Source organism: Grus americana, chromosome 11 (genome assembly GCF_028858705.1).
Source record: "Grus americana isolate bGruAme1 chromosome 11, bGruAme1.mat, whole genome shotgun sequence".
NCBI lineage: Eukaryota > Metazoa > Chordata > Aves > Gruiformes > Gruidae > Grus > Grus americana.
The window spans coordinates 22,316,451-22,337,530 of NC_072862.1; the positions used below are offsets into that span (position 1 = coordinate 22,316,451).

Genomic DNA, 21,080 nt, shown 5'->3' on the forward strand with positions numbered 1-21,080 from the left:
TTATTTCACAGTTCATATGTGTTGCAGGACCCAGGATCTGCGCAGTTTGTGTTTGTCTGATGTTCCGGGATAGTCTGGTCTCATTTGTGTGGCAGGTTGTCATTCAGTACACAGAGCCAGCCAGAACCGTAGGGTTGTGGAAAATGCTTATCTTGCTGAAAGATCACTTCATTACAGTAACAAAATATATTTTATTCCTTCCAGACTTTCTACTACCAAGGAGAAAAGTGAAAATGTAGTGCTAAGTACCTAAAATTTGTTTTCCAAACCCTTCCCAACAGTCATACTGTGATGTTATTGATACTTTTAAAATTGTTGTTTCTCAAGCAGTTGCTTTCATAAGGAACTACACAGATGAGTTAAAATAATATTTGTGGTGCAGTGTTGTTCTTGGCATGTTCTTGAGGTTACTTGCAACTCCAGAAATGTTGGGTGTTGTCTTTTTGTTTGTTAGGTCCAGCATATTGGGACGGCTCTGTGTGTACAGTAAGACAAAGAAGGAAAAATCATAGAATCCCAGACTGGTTTGGGTTGGAAGGGGCCTCAAAGCCCATCTAGTTCCACCCCCCTGCAATGGGCAGGGACACCCTCCACCAGCCCAGGTTGCCCAAAGCTCCATCCAACCTGGCCTTGAACACTGCCAGGGAGCCGGGGGCAGCCACAGCTGCTCTGGGCAACCTGTGCCAGGGCCTCACCACCTCACAGGGAAGAATTTCCTCCTCAGATCTCATCTCCATCTCCCCTCCGTCAGCTTCAGGCCATTCCCCCTTGTCCTGTCACTCCCTGCCCTTGTCACCAGTCCCTCTCCAGCTTTCCTGGAGCCCCTGCAGGGACTGGAAGGGGCTCTAAGGTCTTGCTGGAGCCTTCTCTTCTCCAGGCTGAACAACCCCAACTCTCTCAGCCTGTCTCCATAGCAGAGGTGCTCCAGCCCTCTGAGCATCTTGGTGGCCTCCTCTGGACTCACTCCAACAGCTCCGTGTCTGTCTTGTCCTGGGGACCCCAGAGCTGGATGCAGTACTGCAGGGGAGGGTCTGAGGAGAGCAGAGCAGAGGGGCAGAATCCCCTCCCTCGACCTGCTGGTCACACTGCTGGTGATGCAGCCCAGGACACGGTTGGCTTTCTGGGCTGTGAGCGCGCATTGCCGGCTCATGTTGAGCTTCTCGTCCCCCAACACTCCCAAGTCCTTCTCCTGAGGGCTGCTTTCAATCCGTTCCTCGCCCAGCCTGTAGTTGTGCTTGGGATTGTGCTGACCCACATGCAGGACCTTGCACTTGGCCTTGTTGAACTCCAGGAGGTTCGCACGAGCCCACCTCTCCAGCCTGTCCATGTCCCTCTGGATGGCATCCCTTCCCTCCAGCGTGTCGACCACACCACACAGCTTGGTGTCATCGGCAAACTTGCTGAGGGTGCACTCGATCCCGCTGTCCATGTCGTCGAAGCTGTTAAACAGTGCTGGTCCCAACACCAACCCCTGAGGAATGGCACTCATCGCTGATCTCCACTTGGACATCGAACCGTTGACCACAACTCTTTGAGTGTAATGTACTGTAATTGAACGTCTCTATCTGCTGTGTAGTTCTGCTCCTGCCTGCAGCATGTTTTCACTTAACGCTTATGCAGACAAGATTTTACATGTACGCATCCAGTGAGTGTGTAGGTAATTCTGATAAACTGTCCAAAAGGCTGTAAAGATGTTCTATATGTTTAGTGACATGAAGAGCATATCGGGCGGATACAGGAAAGAGTTTCAGTAACTAATATAGGGAACCTTCGTACGTCTCTGAACATAAGGAAAATGTCGATGTTAAAAATGGACAAGAACTGGTGTCTGGAGCCTCTCTTGCTGTGGAGCTGATGGGAAACCACTGGGGTTAACAAAAGACCTGACCTAACTGCAGCTTGGTTTGTATCCTGACTGATATTACTGATTAGATTGTGGACTTTCTCTTGGCGTAAACTCTTTAAAGGGAAGAAACGATGTGTTATGTAGCCTGCAGAGGAAACAGCTGCAGCTCTCTGAATAACCAGGTGTTGTATTTGACATTTCTTAGCTAGTCAGCATCTGGAACAGTTTTAAGGCTCTTCTACAGTAATTAAAAGAGAGAAATCTATGGCTTTCAACTTTTATTTAATGGTGTTCATAGGGTAAATGTTTCTTTTTTTATGAACAAATTTTGGAGTAAATGGGAGGGGAAAATTGGAAATTCACAATAGGATGAGAACAGAATTTGGCTTGTAGTGCTTCAGTCAGTATTCCTCCTGCCTTTCTGTTTCTCTAGCTGGTAAGTTTGCCAGCAGTTCCTGGGCAGGCTGGAGGGAGCAGGTTTTGACTCCCATTAAGAGTGTGTATCTAAATTACTTCAGAAAAATATTTTCTTTCTAAAACATTAATGCCATCTTTATTTTTGCTGTAAATTAGACTGTAGGTTCTCAAGATAAATGTGTATTATTTAGATTTAGCCTTTTTAGAGCACTTTTTCTCCTGGATGTTCCTGAACACCAGAGATTGCCAAGTCTGGCTGTACAGGTGAGGGAATGGAGGTACGGTGACTGCGAGGAGCAGATGCAGGGAGGGTGATGGAAGCTTCAGCCGTGGTGTTGAGACCCATTTTGTGTCCGTCTGGCCATTCCAATGACATCTAGGACCTGAAATCCCTGGAAAATCAGAATCGGTTTCCTTAGGGATAAGTTGGACATCTTAGCATACAGTCCCCCAAAATGGCATGCTGAACAGAGCGCTGCATGGAGTTAGACCACATGAAGAATGTGGGTGTCCCCTACTCCTTGTTATTCTGTGGTTTTATGCACTTTCCTGAGGATTTATAGCCCCGAACCTTTGCCTGGGAGGAGTCGTGAGTGTGAGTTTCTGGCCTGACGGTTTGGCTTGACGCCAGCAAGCGGGGCGCGTGTGTTCTCTTCGCTGCTTGCTGAGACTCTTTGTGCACCTTCAGTAAACTGCGGTAGATCTTAAGACTCTTTTCCTGTTGAGCTTAGCAAATCTTGAACTCCTTTCACAGTGGTACAGCTCCAGCAGAAAGAGCCGAAAATGCCCCTGTGTTCTGCCTAACGTACAGCCCTGATGGTTAGATAGGTCTCACTCCTGGTGGTCAGAAGATGCAGGCCTCAGGGAAGAAGTAGCCGTGGGCCTCCTGCCTGCAGGGTAAGCGTGCAGGCTGTGGAACTGGTGGTCCTGAGGAAGGTATGACACACTGTCCACAGGCTTTCATTTCCTCACAGCTGTGTTTAAAACAGAAGCATTGCAGTTTGGATGCAGCCCAGTCTGGTAGGTACCCAGCAGGTGGATCTGCAGCACTTTTGAGCTGAGGGCTGAAGTGAAAGACTGGCATCCGGGATTTGGGTCCTGAGCTAGTGTAGGTGTGAAAGGAGCCCCAAACTGTTGAATCATTTTAAGAGTTGGATCCTTCTGGGGGTTTTATGTGCTTTTCAGTTTCATATGAAGAATTCAGGTGCTCTCATTGTGTTTGTCTGAAAGAGATTTACCAAACCCCATGCATGAAGGCAGCGGCAGATACAGGAATTCATTCCTAGAATATGCCCTGAAATGTTGAAACTTTTTCCGTCAGGAAAGTGTTTCATGACAATCATGTTTTATTCCATTGGCATATTAATTATCACTCAGCTGCTTTTGCGCAGACAATTGAGATGTCAGCCTGAGTTCCTAATGAGGGGTTGTGAGACATAATCATGTGGGAAAACAAAGAGAACCAAACTCTGTGAATCGCCCCACCCTTTTTCACTCCCCTTGCATGAAATATTGTCAAACTAAACGGAATAAAGCAGGCTTAAATACTGAGCTGTTCATATGAAAAATAGGATGTGTGGTTTGTGGAAGAAAACAAAATATTTGATTATTATTTGGAGTATAAATGTTGAGCTAATCCTGTAATGGTTTTGCTGCTGTCTATGGAAGGGGAAGTTGACATGTAAGTTGTGCGTATATGGAACGTTAGTTATAGTTCAGGCAATCTGGGTCTCTGGAAAGGGAGGTGGCGCCTAACCGATGTGCCTGAATTCACACTGTACTGTACTGCTCAGTGGTTCGGTTGTAGACAATCCTGTGTTACTGTCTCCGAACCATGTATCTCCATTCGTTACTGTCTGCTTATTTCTGCTAAATCATTTGGATGGTTGTGCTCTTCAAAGTACTGAAAAGTGCACATGCTTAGCCTTTTTGTGATTCGTTAGCTGCATGCATAATTAATTACATAGTACTGATTGTAGACAATCCACGTCTTGTTCCTTTGCCCACTCTACCATAAATATCACCCATGTTCAAGACAACAAAGACAAATTTATCTAGTGGGGAAAAAACCTGCAAATGTTTGAAAGGGAATGTGATTGCATTTTTGTGGGTTTTAATTCTAGGTTTATGTAGTACTGCTTACTAAATTTTCAGATTCATAAAAGCACAGATGTAATTTGTTGCTTAGGCCGCAAACAGATGACCGTGCAGCTCTCTGTGCTGGTGCAGAGGTTATCGTCCCCGCTGCTCGGTGGTGAAGCTGCTGATGCGAGGTGGCTGCTGTTGCCCGTCGAGGCAGCAGCCTCGTGCCCTGCTCTTTGCTGCGTCAGGCATGGGTGGCACGGAGCTGGGCAGGCTGTGCAAGGCGTGGAGGAGATTACTTCTCCATAGGTTTAGTTCTAGGGGGTAGTTCCCCCTATTTGTTATGATACACAGTCTATTCAGAAATGATACAAATGGAGAAAAACATTTTGAAACGCATGTAAAGTGTAAGCACGTTGGCAAGGAAAGCCTATGCTGTTTGAAGCATGTGAAGAGTCAGCCCTGAGAGGTGCAGATGCTGTGGTGAGATGTTTTCACTTAAGTTTCTGGGACAAACCACCCAAGCGGGATGCCGCTGGAGCCAGCAGCCACGCACCAGCTTTTGGAACACGCGTGTGCACTACGGCTCGTTCAGCGTTAGTGCAGTGTTACGCACGCCAAGTCGTGAAAGGTGGCAGAGCAGAACAGCTCCCCGGGGCGAGGAGCCTGCCGTAGGGAGCTGCGGGCAGCAGCGGCTCTGGGGCCAGCTCGCTGCTCCAGCGGCCGTCGCTCCGAGCGGCGGGGGCAGCCGGGCTGGGGCCCGCCCCGGAGCAGCGGCTGCCGGCGACGGAGCGGCGTGTTCCCGCGGCTTTGGTGGCTCGGGGAGCGTTCGGTCTCCGGTAACGAGGGGCGGTAGCCGAGCCCCGGCCACTCCGCGGGGCTGGCGGGCGAGCTGGGTCCCTCGGGCGGCCGTTGGGCCGTTGCCGCCCGCCGCCTGTGCCGCTGGGCTCCCCGCTCCGCCAGCGCTCGGCTGCGAGGGCTCCCCCTGCTTCCTAAGATGAAACTCCTTTCAAAACTCAGCTTCCCTCTGTAGTTGGGCAAGAAACCGAGAGTTCCTAGCCTCAGGTGACATCCCCCCTTTTCACCGTTTCGAGCGTTGCGTTGCTGTTTGCTGAACGCATTGACACACTGTTACCCTGCCTTGTCGCTTGGAGACTTTTGTGTGGATTGTCCCAGCGCCCAAAAATTAATCCCTTGGGTATACATGTTATGTACTTTGAAAGCATTTTTGAAGTGGGAGATTTTGGACCTCCTCATGCTAGCCTTCCTTGCTCCTGCTTTGGTTCAAGCAGGGATTTTTATTTCAGCACTAAAATAAAGCTGTTTGTCTTGTTCCGTAGCCTTTGAGTCCATTGTCTGACTGCACATCAAGATGGCAAAGGAAAAGCATAAGAATTCAAAGGCAGAGGAAGAAGAGGAGGTGGAGGAGGATGATAAAGAGGAGATGACAGACTTGAACACAATCTGCTCTGAAAGCACTTTTGAAACTGAAAACCTAGAGGTGTCTGCGGGTGTTGGACATCTGACTTCAGAGGGTGAAACCAGCAGGCTCCTCCCGACTGAAAACAGCTGGGTGGGACTGGATGACTCCCATCCCGTGACCTGCACATTCACAGTCTCACTAGCCATCCCTGCCCTGCCTGCAGGTAAGTACCTACCTGACACAGGTTTTCCTAAGAACGCTCTTCTTATTCCTTCATAAGTTTGTGTGGCAGAGTCCTGGATAGTTTAAGGAGATAATGTTGGAAAATATATTAGTGGATTTGAATTCTCCTGGGAAGATTGCTCAAGAAAATGGCAGTGGGACATCACTGGTGCCTGCAAACCTTTCCTGACTGCTGTTTTCTCAGTAGTCACGGTTATTTGCATAGATGATCTTCGGTAGTTTTTTGGTGTATATACTCGGCTAATTATGATTTTGGGTAGTTTAAAGGTGGTATTGACATTTTAGGAGAAGGTAGGAGCTGCTTAACAGATGAGATATGATTCTCCTGTGGTGGAGGGGTGTTAAGATGTGGCAGGAGCAGGTACATTCAGCAGTGTGGAACTCGGCTTTATGGAAGTTATCTGGGTAACAGGACGTATGTGCCTTGGGAATTGCAGTCACTGGACATCATGCTGCAGGAAGAGAGGATGAAGGGGAGAGTTCCAGGAACTTTCTGGACATTTTATGGTAGTTAAACCTGGGTGAGAATTGCAGGGTTGGGCACTGGGATGAGAGTTTCACGTTCAGCAGTCATCTGTGTTCAATCCATCATTTTTCTGTTGCCACACCGGAACGCCTGTTACCATTCGGTCATTGCAGAGAGCATTAATTCCCCCTGAGAGTATCATCTTTGATAATGTTTAATGCTTCCAAATAATTCTAATATTCTCTGTAGGACAAAAGCAGAAGACATCCAATCCCCCTGGTATGCGAGGAGAGAGAATTCAAGTTGATGAATCGGGAGCTCTTCCAAGAATGCAACGTTACTATCACATTGAGTACTTCCTTCTGCCAGATGACCTCGTACCTAGAAAACTGGATTTCGTGGTGTTTGGGGTGGCTGCAAAGCTGTTTACAGAATCTGATTCCAAGGTAAAAGCTATAAGAAAACTAAGTAATCCAAAACGTCGCATAGAGAAGGTGGGAGAATGTTTTCCGGTATGGAGTGATGTAGTTACATATTGTTTTAACAGGCGCTTAGGCCTTCTCTGCACACGCAGATATAGAGCAAATATCAAGGACAGAACTTGGCTCTGCTAGTCCAGATCAGCAGTAACTTCTTACATTTGCAGTAAGAGGATGGTGGATTTCAGAGTATTTTATTTTCCTCTAGATGCTCAGTTTACTTGGGATTATAGCTTTTATCTTTCATGTACCAAGACAATACTATAATAATTTGAAGACAACTATCAATTTTATTACCAATGAAGAAAAAAAATAAATTTATGCCTCTGATCTTTGTTGAGGAGAAAAAGATTTTTAAGGTACTTGAAGAATTTTGCGAATTTTGTTTTACTTAGACACATGTGTAACTAAATCCTGTGCATTCAAATTCAGGAACGTAAACCTTGGATATATTGTTTTGAATATACCTTGGTTTGTTAAGAAATTATTTCCAAAAAGTCAATGCTAAAATAATTTTTTTTGAGAGAGAGAGAGTTGGTTTAAAAGCAACCTGTATACTCTCAGATATTGTCTTTGCATGACAATCTTTCTAATGACCTTCGATTGATTTGCACTTCTGAGCATCAGCTTGACGATTGTGTTAAGCAAAACCCACTTGCAAAGTTGCTGATTGAAATGTGGTATATCGGCAACTCTGACGAGTGCTTTGTTCTTACAGTTTACCAGCATATACACGCAAAGTTTAGTGCTGGTGCTTTCATTTTGTAAATGCCAATTCAACATGTTGAAGTGTATATATTTGCTTTTACAGTATTCTGTTAATGCTTTAGTCGACAATCTCGTGCTGAGCAACAGCTTAATTGCTGTTTGTTCTTACTTCAGGTCTTCATTTCACACCTTGACATCATCTTTTGTTTTAATAGGCTGTTACACCGTGGTTTGAAAATGACAAGATGTGGGTATCATGGAACCATAGTGTGGATATCAGTGTCACTAATGAATATCTAATAAAACTAAGAGATCACAAAATAATTTTAAAGATCTGGGATACCAAGGACAAAGTTTCCTCCAAAGCGAAGCTTAGTAAACCAAACATCATTTCTTCACTAGAAGGGGATGAAGAGGCTGTTGGTAAGTCTAATGCAAACAGGCACATTGTAAAGCATACCTTGAAATTGGGACTGCACCTATTGATAAGTTATCGTTGAGATTATTTGACATTTATATGTCATTCCCACTAAAATAATTCCTACTTGTTGGTGTTTTAATGAACATGTGAGTCAGTTCCTGAAAATTTTGATGGCAGGAAAATATATTTAGGCCTATAATCTGAACCTTTGAAAACTAATGACTTGTTTGAGGCTGCTGGGTAGTAATGGTAGTAATAAAAGTATGCATTTTTTAAAGCTGGATTTTTCTTTTTGTTGTCCTGAGAAGGCCTGAAACTACTGTTAAAAGTAATTTTACTATTAAAATATGCATAATTTCTTAGTAAAATACTGTAATTGTAATGTACTGTAATCTCTTTCCCATGTGTATCCGTGGACAGAGATTTGATGAGGTTACAATATTTTGAATGCAAGTTAATAAGGGGTTGGGTTTCTTTTGATTGAACTGATACTAATAAAGATTTGCTCAGATATGATGGGGTTTGTCAACAAATAGGCTTTGCCATCGATGGAAATTTCTGACAGCATTTGGTTTTTCCCTTTAAGGTAGGTTGAGCACCTGAGTAGCTGTTGTTGAGGAATAGAAACTTGTTTGTAGTTCAGTATTTTCTCAACAGCAGCCTTACGTTTTAGCAAAGGTTTCAAAGCTTTCCCTCCGTGTTGCACGCTTTCTGAGGAGGCTGCGTGGAGCAGTCCCCTCAGCTCGCTGCCAGGGCTGCTTGCCTCTCTGCAGAGCCAGTGTTCTGGGAGTTCCCACAAGCCTCCGCTGCCCCAGTATTTTCTTGTGAATATGTATCGTTGTGCAGTACACAGGGAGAACATTTTATACCAGATCCTTCTGTGGGCTGTGAGGTAAATCTCAGTAACTCTGGTGACTTTCATCTCCAGATGAACAGAATTGAAGTCTACGAGTGGCTTCTTAGAGATAGTAGGAAAAGGAGAAGAGCTGCCATGGGAAAGTCATTGCTCAAGATATGAGTGACCCAATCAGACTAAGCAATGGAGTCTCAACCAGGGAATTTATTTTATTTTAATTTGTTTTCCTGATAGGTGGGGTAAAACATACAGTGCTATTGCAAAGAAAATACTTAGAAGAGAGTCAGCCAGCACCCAGCTGTACAAAAATCAAAGCAGCAAAGGAATCCAGGGCACAGGAGGAGTCGTCAGCCCTTCCTGTTGAAGGTACAACAGTGTGAAAGCTGAAACTGCCTTATGGGCAAAAAGGGAAGGGGGGTGCGCTGGCTCCTCGGGTAACGGGCGAGCAGGAACAGGACTGAGGAATCTACTGAGGGACCAATCTGTTGTGCGAAGACTGAAGATACTATAGTTAGAACAAGTTTTTAATAGCTTTGGAATGGAGTTGGGACAGAAAAGAGATTTAGCTGGCTCACAGAAGGTTTTTAAGGGACACTAGAAAAAAGCATCGGGGGTTTTCTGCTGCTTCATGTTTGTAAGTGATTGCATTAACAGCTAGAGCCATGACTAGAACTTAAGCGCCCAGATTCTTGTTCCAGGTGGCAGCTACCTGGAACCCAGTAGCAGAATGTCACATTTCCTTTGAATTGCTAGTTCATGGCAAAGTATGAAAGTTTATTCCTGACGTTGTATGCAGTTTTGTAATCTGGCCTTGCCTCATGCCAGTTGAGAACCTGCTGCAGTACTGCTGCAAATAACAGCAACATCTGGCCTTGTGTCAAGTTCTCTATGGGTGTGTTTGTAGCTGCATCTTCTGAAACCCTGCCGCTAGCTTCCCTCGTCCCTTTTGGAGCCCTGCTCAAGTCCGCTGACTGGAAAGCTGGGATTTCTCTGGGCCTGGGCTCTGCTGAACTGAGCAGCCCTGCAGAATGCAATGAAGACAAGAGCAAATGAATGAAAACTTAATTAATGAAAATTAAAATAAGTACAGAATGCTGAAAATTCTGAAAAGATCAGGTCCTTGGCTTTCCAGCTGGGCCACCAAGGTTAATGAAAACTTTTTGCCTCATTTTTTTATCCTGCAATTTTCAGTCTCCACAATGGAGAGAATATTTGGCATGTTACAGAAAGCGTTAAAGTTGAGAAAGCAAATGGGTGTTACAGAACTCTCTAGGAGGACTCAGTAATTCTTTTGGTACACCGGGGTTACTGCTTGAATGCTTTGTAAGAAATGACCCAAGACCTGAATTGTGCAGTAAGAGAAAAGCTAACTTTTGAAATACTCTTTCATTGAGCAACACAATGAACAATAGTGTGCTGCTTGGGGCAGAGGAGCATGGCAAAATGTGTTTAATCATCATCGGGGGTCTCGGGTACATAAATGTACCAAAGGGCCGAATTCAAGCAGTGTAGACCTTTTACTTTGAAAATTTCTGCTTTCAGGCAGTTGGCCTTGCAATTTAATAGTTGTTTTCATAGAATGTTTTTATGAACAAAAAATGTCCAAAACCTGTTGGAAAGCAATTATTATGAAACTCTATATTTTGACCTCAGTAATCTTGTGAAAATGCAAACAAAATGTTTGCTTGTTTGTTTTAATTTGTTTGTTTTTTCCTTAATTTTAGATTTTTATGGTGAAAACAAAACTAACAGTTAGGTCCTCACTCTGTGTTATGTCTGTGATTTTGTTAGATCTACAAACAAAAATGGACTTGCCAAATATTTAGATAGAATTATCCAAAAGGAGACCTCATTACTGCAGTAAGGTGCTGGGGGTTCAGGAGATAATGTGATTTTCTCCTGTATTAGTGTCTGATGCAGGGCTGCTTACATTTATGTTGGGGAGCACTGGGTCACCAGCTGCAGTTGGTTATCTTTTTAATTTTTTTTTTTTTTTCCAAATGATTAATGACATGTGTCATCAGAGTAGGAGTATATGAATTCCTGGTGTAATTAGTTTGGCAGAATGCATCTGTGTTTTGGTGGTAGTGCTGTCTAGTAACGGGCCCAGCGAGGGTTGATGAACCAAATATCAAAGTCTGCAAAGGTAGAAAGTGTGTTCAAGGAGATAAAGGACAGGAACACAGCTTCCAGTTCAGATGAATGGAAAATTGCCAGCGTTTTGCCTACGTTCTAACCCATTCTGTGTTAAGGAAGAAAGGAATGTTTCTTTTCATTGACTTTGAAAACAATGTCCACTATTGGGTGTACAGTAGTTGTGCTCTGTAACACAGGTACGTTGTTACCGTTCCTCAGCATCCTGCTTAGAGCCAGGTAAAAACCTAATATTGCATTGCTTCATCTTTGCTTACTTCCAGATACAGGCGAATTTTGTTCTTCATTGTGTGGAACGTACGCAGCTATTGAAGCGCAGATTCCCCTGCCATTCCTACAATGTTGATTTGCTCTAATCTCACTGTAATTAAGACCTACATCTCACTGTAATTAAGGCTGATACGTTGTGAGGCTAAGCGTTGAGTAATTAACACTGAAATCTGTCACTGTAGTGTTTTTCTATAATTAAATGACATTTGAAGACAGTTAGGTGTAGTATACCATACTTCTGGCATGTATAAACATTGACTAAATATCTGGACATTTCTACACATTGTGCAAGAGATCTGGACACTGGTAACATTATTTTTTTGTGAGTATTCAGTAGAATAGCAGTTGGAACAGTTTATTAAAATAAGCAAAAGTAATGTATTATTTCTTATGTATGCAGTCTTTCATGCATTAAGATATGTTATTGACATTCGTACCTACTTAAGTACAGATAAGACATTCAGTGCTAACAAAATGTTATTTGGGTATTCTCACCTCATTTAAATTACTTGTTAATTTCTTGGGGTTTTTTAAATTGCAGCATGATAATTACTGCGGAACTTATTTTTCTAGGAAATAAGGTATGACTTCATAATATTTTAGTTTCTCTGCATGATCTCTCAAAGTCCCTCAAAAATATTTTCTTTTATACATTTTAGGCTTATTCAAACTCATCCTCGACACGGAAGTGAAAAGCAATCCTCAAAACACAGAAATGCTTACTAACAAATATAAAACCTGTTGTAACTCAACAGAAGAAACTGATCTGAATGGGCTAGCAACATCTAATTGTGGTTTGCCACATCCATCAAAGACAGATGACTTACGTACAGTGAGGTAAGACTGTTGCACTTGCACTGGGAAGCGTTCACGTGTTAAAAATAGTTGAAGATACGTAATTGTTTTTCAGTATCCATGTTTTTTAAGGTTTTATAATTATACTGTGGTTTCAGAAGTGGTTAACTACTGCTTCTTGCACCCGTGCCTACTGATTGTAGGAGAGGAGCAAAACTGTTAAGATTCCCTTTGATACATCAAGCTTCTTACAGTATATTTGGAGTGAAGAAGCTGTTTCTGAAAAAAATTACATAAAATAACAAACTTTGCGCAGCATAATTGTTTGTGCATGTTTTTTCTTCAGTTTACTTGTATCCTGTGACTTCAGATTTGTGGGATGAGATAGCATGATTAAGACCAGATGGAGGAGGAACTAGGAGTTGTTCTACTGCTAGTTGCTCAGCTGAAAGTGTTAGGAAGTGGCAAAAGTGAGGAGCGGAGGTGTTTGGGGGCCCTCGTTCTTTTTGGAAGGTTGAAGGTGGTGTCACCAGTACCAGGGCTAGCAGAGCAGGCTTTGCTGGCTTGTGAGCTCACTGGATCAGCTCTGGAACTGTGAATTTGTAGTGGGTCAACTTACCATGAGGTAATTTTCTGAAGCAATTAAGGTAATCCCAAGTTTATACTGCTGTAGTAACATGGTTCCCTATTTGTTCTGTTTTGCTTTTAGGAAGAGTTATTCGCTCTTTTGGTTTAATAAGTCATTTGTTTGAGTAGTTTTAGTTGGTAAATTTGTAACAGTCAGCATGTAACTCTCTAAAATTGTAGAGGGTTCAAGACTTGAGAAACTGGAATATTTTAAAAAAATATTTTCTTGGGTATTATTCATAATGGAAAACTTTGCACTTGAAATAGAAATGAATCATGAATATGGTGTATCTCAAATATGTCATCCAGAAAAGTGCAAACTCTTACATTACTTTCTTGACGTTCCCATTTGTTTTCCTGTATTCTGTTATGTGCTTTCTCGTTTTATGCTGTTAGGCAAGTTTAAGAACTTCTCCTGAACAAGATTTATCTTTTGAGCAGAGTAACAATCTGACTAATGAAGTTAATGAAAGCATTCTTGCTGCCTTCAGCACAAGTTTATGAGCTCAGCTTTACAGATGGATGTTTCTGAGTATTTTGCACATAGTGAGAATGCTACTATTTCTGATGAGTGTAAGTGAATTGTGCAGTTCAAATGATACGGGGTTTATGTGGCAGAAAGAAAACATGCATTTGTAGTGAAGGAGAAAATCAGCAAGAATGTCAAATTGCACATGAAAGCAAAATCTTTATATCAGATAGTTTTCACTTAAGTGCAGAATTATCTTTTTTTTAAAAAAAAACCATTCCCCAATATTTAGAAAATCCAGCCAGCTTGCTTTAGATTCCTAGCCTGTATTCTTTTGAGCTGGTAGAGACTGGATGCTTCTTTAACAAAGGTGCTGTATTGCAAGATTTGAGAGAATCTTGATTTTTAATCCACATCTTATTATACCACCTTGCATAATTCTTGGTTTGCTGCCTGTTCTGTTTATAACGGTTCGCAGTTCCTGGTTTCTAGGCTAAATAGACACTCTGTGTTCATGTCCACCATATTCCTGCCTTTGCTAATTGAGCTCTTTCCTTCTGCATTGGATTCTTTAATATGAAAGTAAATACCATCCAATTGCACGATAAAATAAAATGGGGCCCTCTGAAGCTTCATGACTGCTAGAATCAGTCGGGCTGGTGTGTTTATATCTTACATGTCTGTCTGTGATAATAAAACAACCTTTGGAATGGAATTGTATTTGTTAATGGCTTATGGGAGGAGATACTCAGTGCAAATGTGAGTTGGTGGTGTTGAAACTAAGTAGAGTTTTTACTCCAAAAAATAGCACTGGTGAAATCTTGCTCTGTAACTCAGAATGTGAATTGTTGCTACTCAGCGTCCCATGAGCTCAAAGATGGGTGGCCATGCTGTGTGAGATTTCATGTAGAACTCCAGGGCCTTACTTTGGACTTGCTCTGCATTTTGTAAGCATCTTTATTGCTGAAATGTAAGGATATTTGAAGGGTATTTGTTTAGGTTACGTCTGAAAGTGTAGTTCCTTATGCTGTTTCTGTTCCCTTGCATGCATTTATACTATCTGTCATGCCAGGAACAAAATTCTGGTGAACCATGAACAAATGCAATCGGTATTTTGCAAAATTAGGAGCGTGCATTTAGTCTTCATGCAGACGTAACTTTCTGTACAGATGAATTGGAATAGAAAACCTTTTTAGGTAGAAATATTGTAATAGTTTTCTAAAAAACCCCAAAATCACTACTGGAAACGTATTTAGAGGTATTACAGTCTAATGACACAAGAGCTATGTAAGAATATTTATCAGGATATTAGGTCTTCTGGAAAAAATTACCTCTTCAAAGTGAAGCTCAAACAGGATAAAATGAATTAATATTATATCTGTATGTACATGACTGTTGCTCTTTCATGTATCTGAATGTTCTCATCCCACCTGTATTGTGACTGTGGTGACGGTTTTTTCTAGCTTCATGTTCAAAGAACTATTATTATTGTAAGGATCATTCCTTGTGGAGGAGTTACCTGACAAGCAGCCTACACGTTTACTCTAAAAGCAAATCTGAGATTCAGGAAGTTCTATTCTACTGATTTGATTATTGGCAAAGTTTTGCCACTCCTTTGTGCACCTGGAAAAAAATCTTTTTTTCTAAAGAGTCAGCTTCCTTCTTCCCTCATTTTATGTCAAAAGTCTACAGCCAGGAAGTATGATAGTCACAAAAATTCTATGCTGCATTTTTTCTCTCAAATTGGTTCCAGAAAAATTCTTAATGCCACTGTAAATGCCCACATATGGTCTCATATCCTCTATGCCTTTTCAGTCTGCAGTGGGGAGGTTTCCAACAAATCCACCAATAAATTCTGTGTTACCTCCGTGAACCCCACAGTACGGTTTCCTTCATTTATTCCCAACACCTGAAGTTTCCTATATATAGTGATGGTCTCTAGGGCCTCTGACTCTTTGCAGTGATTTTTTTTTTTAATTGAGGCGAATGCAACAGCCTAGTTTTTATTTTTAGCAGGTTTTTTTTTTTCTTAGAATGATGGTTTACTTCTAAATCCGCATGTAAACTTTTTTATTTAGATTTTTTCTTCCCCAAGAAGAAAAATTTTGACTGTCATTCACCACGCAGTTAACCGTATATTAACAATTTTCACCATACGTTTTTATAGGAATCAAAGGTCTCAGAAAGCTGTATTTTTAACGTTGATCACTTTTAGTGCCGCAAAACCATGCAACCAACCTTCTCTCTCCCCACTCCAAGCTATTACTAGGATCCTTTTGGAAACATCTCTGAGGATATGTAGAGTTATTTGGGAAATTCTTGGCTTAATCTGTGTAATGAATTATTATTTTTATTGCTGTAGACATACATTGCTTCAAGCTTCACAGCCACAGTCTTGATTCATTGCTCACTGCATGAATACCTGTCTGAATTAAAATAATATTTGTGAAGCAGCTGAAGAACTTAGACCTCTGATATTAAAATTCCTGGGAGGAGGAGGAAAAAAAGGATGTTTGAAAGATTTAATACCAAAGATAAAGGGAAGATGTTGCACATAATAATAAATCTGACAGAAAATGCTCTAGATTGATAATCTGGAGACAGTATTTAGCCCCAGAAATCCTTAAAGTAATCCAAGGGGCAGTAGCTAGGGAGAGTTGTGCTCTGTGTCCCAGGCATATAATACTAGTCACACTCAGAGATGGTTAGATGCCATGGACTTCTTGTAGTCTATGTTACTAGTAATAAAATGTTTGTTAAAGTCTTAAAAAATAGATGCATGTCATAATATGTGTGTAAAAGAGTAGTCTGCACACATCTGTCTACATATATTGAACTATAATTATTTCATTATTAAACATTGTACCTCTCAAAACATCATCAAATGCCTTTATTTTTGAACTGCTATTAGAAATCATGCCTATAAAGCTAAGTAAAGCAGTGACCACTTTTTGCGACTACTGATGTAAAAATTTCTTGGACAGGCATTGTATTTCCTCGAACAGCATGTAGAATTCCACCCCCAATTCTGTCACCCCATTGTGAGGAATCTTTAGGGCTGAACGCGTTCTTCACAGATAAAACAATTTTGCTGTGGTACGTCTTGTACTGCTGCCCTCCGGGTACAATGTATAACAGGGATCTGAAGACAGAGACAATAAAATCGTTTATTCAGGAGATTTAAAATGCAGTGAGATTCATCTCTGTTAAACAGCCTTCTCTATTGTTTCTGATTAATATTAATTTTTCAGCAGCAATCATATATCAAATTTGTAAGGGATGTGTGTACTTTAGGGAGTAGAATGTGTGATGTCTTGTGAAGAACCATTTACAGCAGTGGCTGATATTACCAAGTTTGGGAAGCTTGTTAATGCTGAAACTAAGTGACAGCGTTCCTAGCTGCATTTTCCCCCTAAGGCGGCAGTTGTTCCTATACTAGAACAAAACTCTATTTATTCTAGATTTCTGGTATACAGTGTATACCAAATATGAACAGTAATAGAACAGACATATTTCTCTTTCCTCAAAAAGCAAAGCAGATGTACAGAAAAACAGTATGTAAGGTATTGTGGTGTGTACTACAGGATGTTTTACTTTACGCATCTCTTCAGGTACATACGTGGTCTCTTACTGAAAAGAGAAGGACCCTGTATCCTGTCAATACCCTTTTTTGATCTCCTTTACATTTATATTCTGGCAGTTGAGCTCTTTTAGACTTGAGGTTTTTTTTTTTTTTAAATTATTTGGATGGAATCATTAGCATGGCAGGGATTATTTTTTTTTGTTTGTTTTCCATATTTCTTAAATAACTTCAGATTTTTTAATGTTTTCATAAGTGTGATATTTGCAAAAAACAGATTTCTGGACAAGGCCCGACTTCTGAAGCAGAAAGCAGTTGCTGGTCCCCCAGTTAATTCACCTTCAAAAGAAATTAAGAAAACAAATGATAACGTGGGAATTGTGACATACAAAGCAGACAAAACAGCCACCACAAATGGTAAGTTCTGGATGGAATTATGGACTAGATTTGAAAAGGTAGCTATTGAATTCTGGTTATCTTCTTTTTTAAAAAAAAAAATTATTATTATTTTAAAGAATTCAAGGTTAAAACAAAGAAGTAAGAGTTAGGGGACCTGTGCTTTAGTCCTGGCTCTGCCATGAGCTTTCTGTGTTTCTTCAGCAGCTAATAAAACTTTCTTTTTCAGTTTCCTGGTAGTAGTGTGAGGCAAGGATGACGATGGTCCTTTTCTACTACTTGGAGTGTTCCAGGGGTGAAGTGATGGATATTTGTAAGGGAATTGGGTAAACAATGATGAATGATACCCAGCCCCCTGAGCTGGAAGACAGGGACAGGGAGCAGAATGAAGCCCCCGTAATTGAAGGGGAAATGGTTAGTGACCTGCTACACTACTTAGACACACACAGGTCTATGGGGCTTGATGGGATCCACCCAAGGGTACTGAGGGAGCTGGTGGAAGTGCTCACCAAGCCACTTTCCATCATTTATCAGCAGTCCTGGCTAACCAGGGAGATCCCAGTTGACTAGGGGTTAGCCAATCTGATGCCCATCTCTAAGAAGGGCCAGGAGGACGATCCAGGGAACTACAGGCCTATCAGTCTGACCTCGGTGCCAGGGAAGGTTATGGAGCAGATAATTTTGAGTGCCATCACGTGACACGTACAGGACATGCAGATGATCAGGCCCAGTCAGCATGGGTTCATGAATGGCAGGTCCTGTTTGATCAACCTGATCTCCTGTGACAAGGTGACCCACTTAGTGGACGAAGGATGTGACCCACTGTGGATGTTGTCTACCTAGACTTTAGTAAAGCCTTTAACACCATTTCCCCCACCATTCTCCTGGAGAAACTGGCTGCTAATGACTTGGATGGGCATATGCTTTGATGGGTAAAAAACTGGCTGGATGGCTGGGCCCAAAGAGTTGCGGTGAATGGAGTCAAATCCAGTTGGCTGCCAGTCACAAGTGGTGTTCCCCAGGGCTTAGTGCTGGGGCCAGTTCTCTTTAACATCTTTATCAAGTGCACGCTCAGTAAGTTTGCAGATGACACCAAGTTGATCTGCTCGAGGGTAGGAAGGCTCTGCAGAGGGATCTGGACAGGCTGGATCAATGGGCCAAGGCCAACCGTATGAGGTGCAACAAGGCTCAGTGCCGGGTCCTGCACTTGGGTCACAACAGCCCCAGGCAACACTACAGGCTTGGGGAAGAGTGGCTGGAAAGCTGCCCGGCAGAAAAGGACCTGGGGGTGTTGGTTGAATATGAGCCAGCAGTGTGCCCAGGTGACCAAGGCGGCCAACAGCATCCTGGCTCGTATCAGAAATAGTGTGGCCAGCAGGACCAGGGCAGCGATTGTCCCCCTGTACTCAGCATTGGTGAGGCCGCATCTTGAGTACTGAGTTCAGTTTTGGGCCCCTCACTACAAGAAAGACATCGAGGTGCTGGAGTGTGTCCAGTGAAGGGTAAGGAAGTGGTGAAGAGTCTAGAGCACAAGTCTGATGAGGAGCAGCCGAGGGAACTGGGGTTGTTTAGTCTGGAGAAAAGGAGGCTGAGGGAAGACCTTCTCGCTTTCTACAACTACCTGAAAGGAGGTTGTAGCCAGGTGGGGGTCGGTCTCTTCTCCGAAGTAACGAGTCATAGGACGAGAGAAAATGGCCTCCAGTTGCGCCAGGGGAGGTTTAGATTGGATATTAGGAAAAACGTCTTCACTGAAAGGGTTGTCAAGCACTGGAACAGGCTGCCCAAGGAAGTGGTGGAGTCACCATCCCTGGAGGTATTTACAAGACGTGTAGATGTGACTCTTGGGGACATGGTTTAGTGGTGGACTTGGCAGTGCTAGGGTAACAGTTGGACTCAGTGATCTTAAAGGTCTTTTCCAACCCAAACGATTCTATGATGCTACGATTCTATGACATTTGTAAAACAGAGTAATGTTGGAGCTAAAACAACTATTCCAACTGCGAAGTTATCAAGCTGTTGTTTCGTATCACTTGCATCGCTTTTCCACTAGAGGCCAGGTTTTGATCTGTGATTTACAGTCCAATTTTATTGCCAATGCTGGTTCATGATGTTAAATGAAAAACCACAGCCCCACTGAGTGATATTTTACTCTTTCATCTGTAGCTTACAATTGACCAAGGGCCTATGAAAGATGGGAGGAGATGATAACCACTGCAACAATGGACACTAGAGTGTATATTAACTCACCCGTGTTAAATAGCACGCTCGTCTGACCAAAAACTAGCACGACATCTCAGGGTTGCAGTGCATACTGCTCCCAGTACACATTACGAAAAGTACAGTCGCTTATCAATAAGCATCACCAGGCACGAATGATAATATTCAGTTGTAGTATCGTTCTATCAAAGTAGGGAATGCATCGATAGTGTCAACCAAATCTTTACGTGACAGCTGTCTTCTGTTGCTGTCTGCTGTGGCAGAGTTTGGTACTCCTGCTTTTATGGACAGACCTCTTGAAGAGTAGTAACACCGATGCAAAACCGGGCGTGCAGAGGAACGGGCAGGTGTTTTGGAGCCCTCCTGTGTGCGTGCAGATGGTGGTAGGCACCTCAGGTTGCAGCACAGGGCTGTGTTTGAGGAGCTTAACCCTGAACCACATCTGCTCTGTTTACCTTGTGGCTCTGGTTTGGTCTGTCTTTCCCATGACTCTGGAGACCCGTGACTTACACGATCAGTTCTACATGGTTATCTCTCAAACTTACACACACTATTTTGTTCAAAATTAAGGCAGTTGGAACTTTTCATTTACAAGCTTTTGATAAATAGTTACACCCTTTGTAGGGAGTTCTCTATGTGGGTGTCGTGGTTTAACCCGGCAGGCAGCTAAAAAAACCACGCAGCCGTTCGCTCGCTCTGCCCCCCTTGGTGGGATGGAGGAGAGAATCAGAAAAGAGGTAAAACTCATGGGTTGAGGTAACAACAGTTCAATATGACCCAAAAGGAAGATAATAATGATAATAATAATAGAATATACAAAACTCGTGATGCACAGCACAATTGCTCACCACCCACAGACCACCGATGCCCAGCTAGTTCCCAAGCCGTGGTCCCAGCTGCTGGCCAGCTTCCCCCAAGTTACGTACTGAGCATGGTGTCATACGGTATGGACTATCCCTTTGGTCAGTTGGGTCAGCTGTCCTGGCCGTGTCCCCTCCCAGCTTCTTGTGCACCTCCAGCCTCCTCACCATGGGGCAGTTTGAGAAGCTGAAAAGTCCTTGACTTGGTGTAAACATTGCCTAGCAACAACCAAGATACTGATGTGTTATCAACATTATTCTCACCCTAAATCCCAAACACAGCACTGTACCAGCTGCTGGGAAGACGATTAACTCTATCCCTGCCCAAACCAGGACAGTGGGTTATCATTTTACTTCAGAGTGGACTGTTTTTTGCCCAGTGTCATTTTGGTACTGCTAATATTTCTTGTCACATTACTATTGTTATTAAAAGATAAAACTTCAGTAATATGTTGCATACCTCTCTTTCCTTCCATTTGAGTGTTAAATTTGTCATTAAAACATTCTGCCATTCTTTGTATTACAGGAATAATAATAAACCAGGACCAGCAGCAGTAATATTGCTACAGTTCTTTAAAGTTGCTGTGATCACTTGCTACATTTTTTGTCAAACTTAAACTACTTGTGCTGAAATTCTGTACCCTCTTAATTAACTGATTGGACAAAGCATCTGAAGCTAGGATTTAATTACTTGAGGCTGGGACTGACTGTGCTTTTATCGGTTGGGTAAAGACTGGATCTGGACAAAAGGAATTTTGGGAATAATTACTC

At 42.5% G+C, this 21,080-nt stretch overlaps 1 protein-coding gene across 1 annotated transcript in view; it reads left to right on the forward strand.

Annotated features, from left to right (window-relative positions):
- CFAP92 (cilia and flagella associated protein 92 (putative)) overlaps positions 1-21,080 on the forward strand; it is a 136,436-nt gene that overhangs the window by 94,151 nt on the left and 21,205 nt on the right. The window contains exons 3-8 of the mRNA XM_054837625.1: positions 5,686-5,991; positions 6,727-6,923; positions 7,880-8,087; positions 9,176-9,307; positions 12,025-12,202; positions 17,114-17,253. Coding sequence (XP_054693600.1) covers positions 5,718-5,991; positions 6,727-6,923; positions 7,880-8,087; positions 9,176-9,307; positions 12,025-12,202; positions 17,114-17,253 — 1,129 coding nt within the window. The 5' untranslated portion in view covers positions 5,686-5,717. The remainder of the gene's footprint in view (positions 1-5,685; positions 5,992-6,726; positions 6,924-7,879; positions 8,088-9,175; positions 9,308-12,024; positions 12,203-17,113; positions 17,254-21,080) is intronic.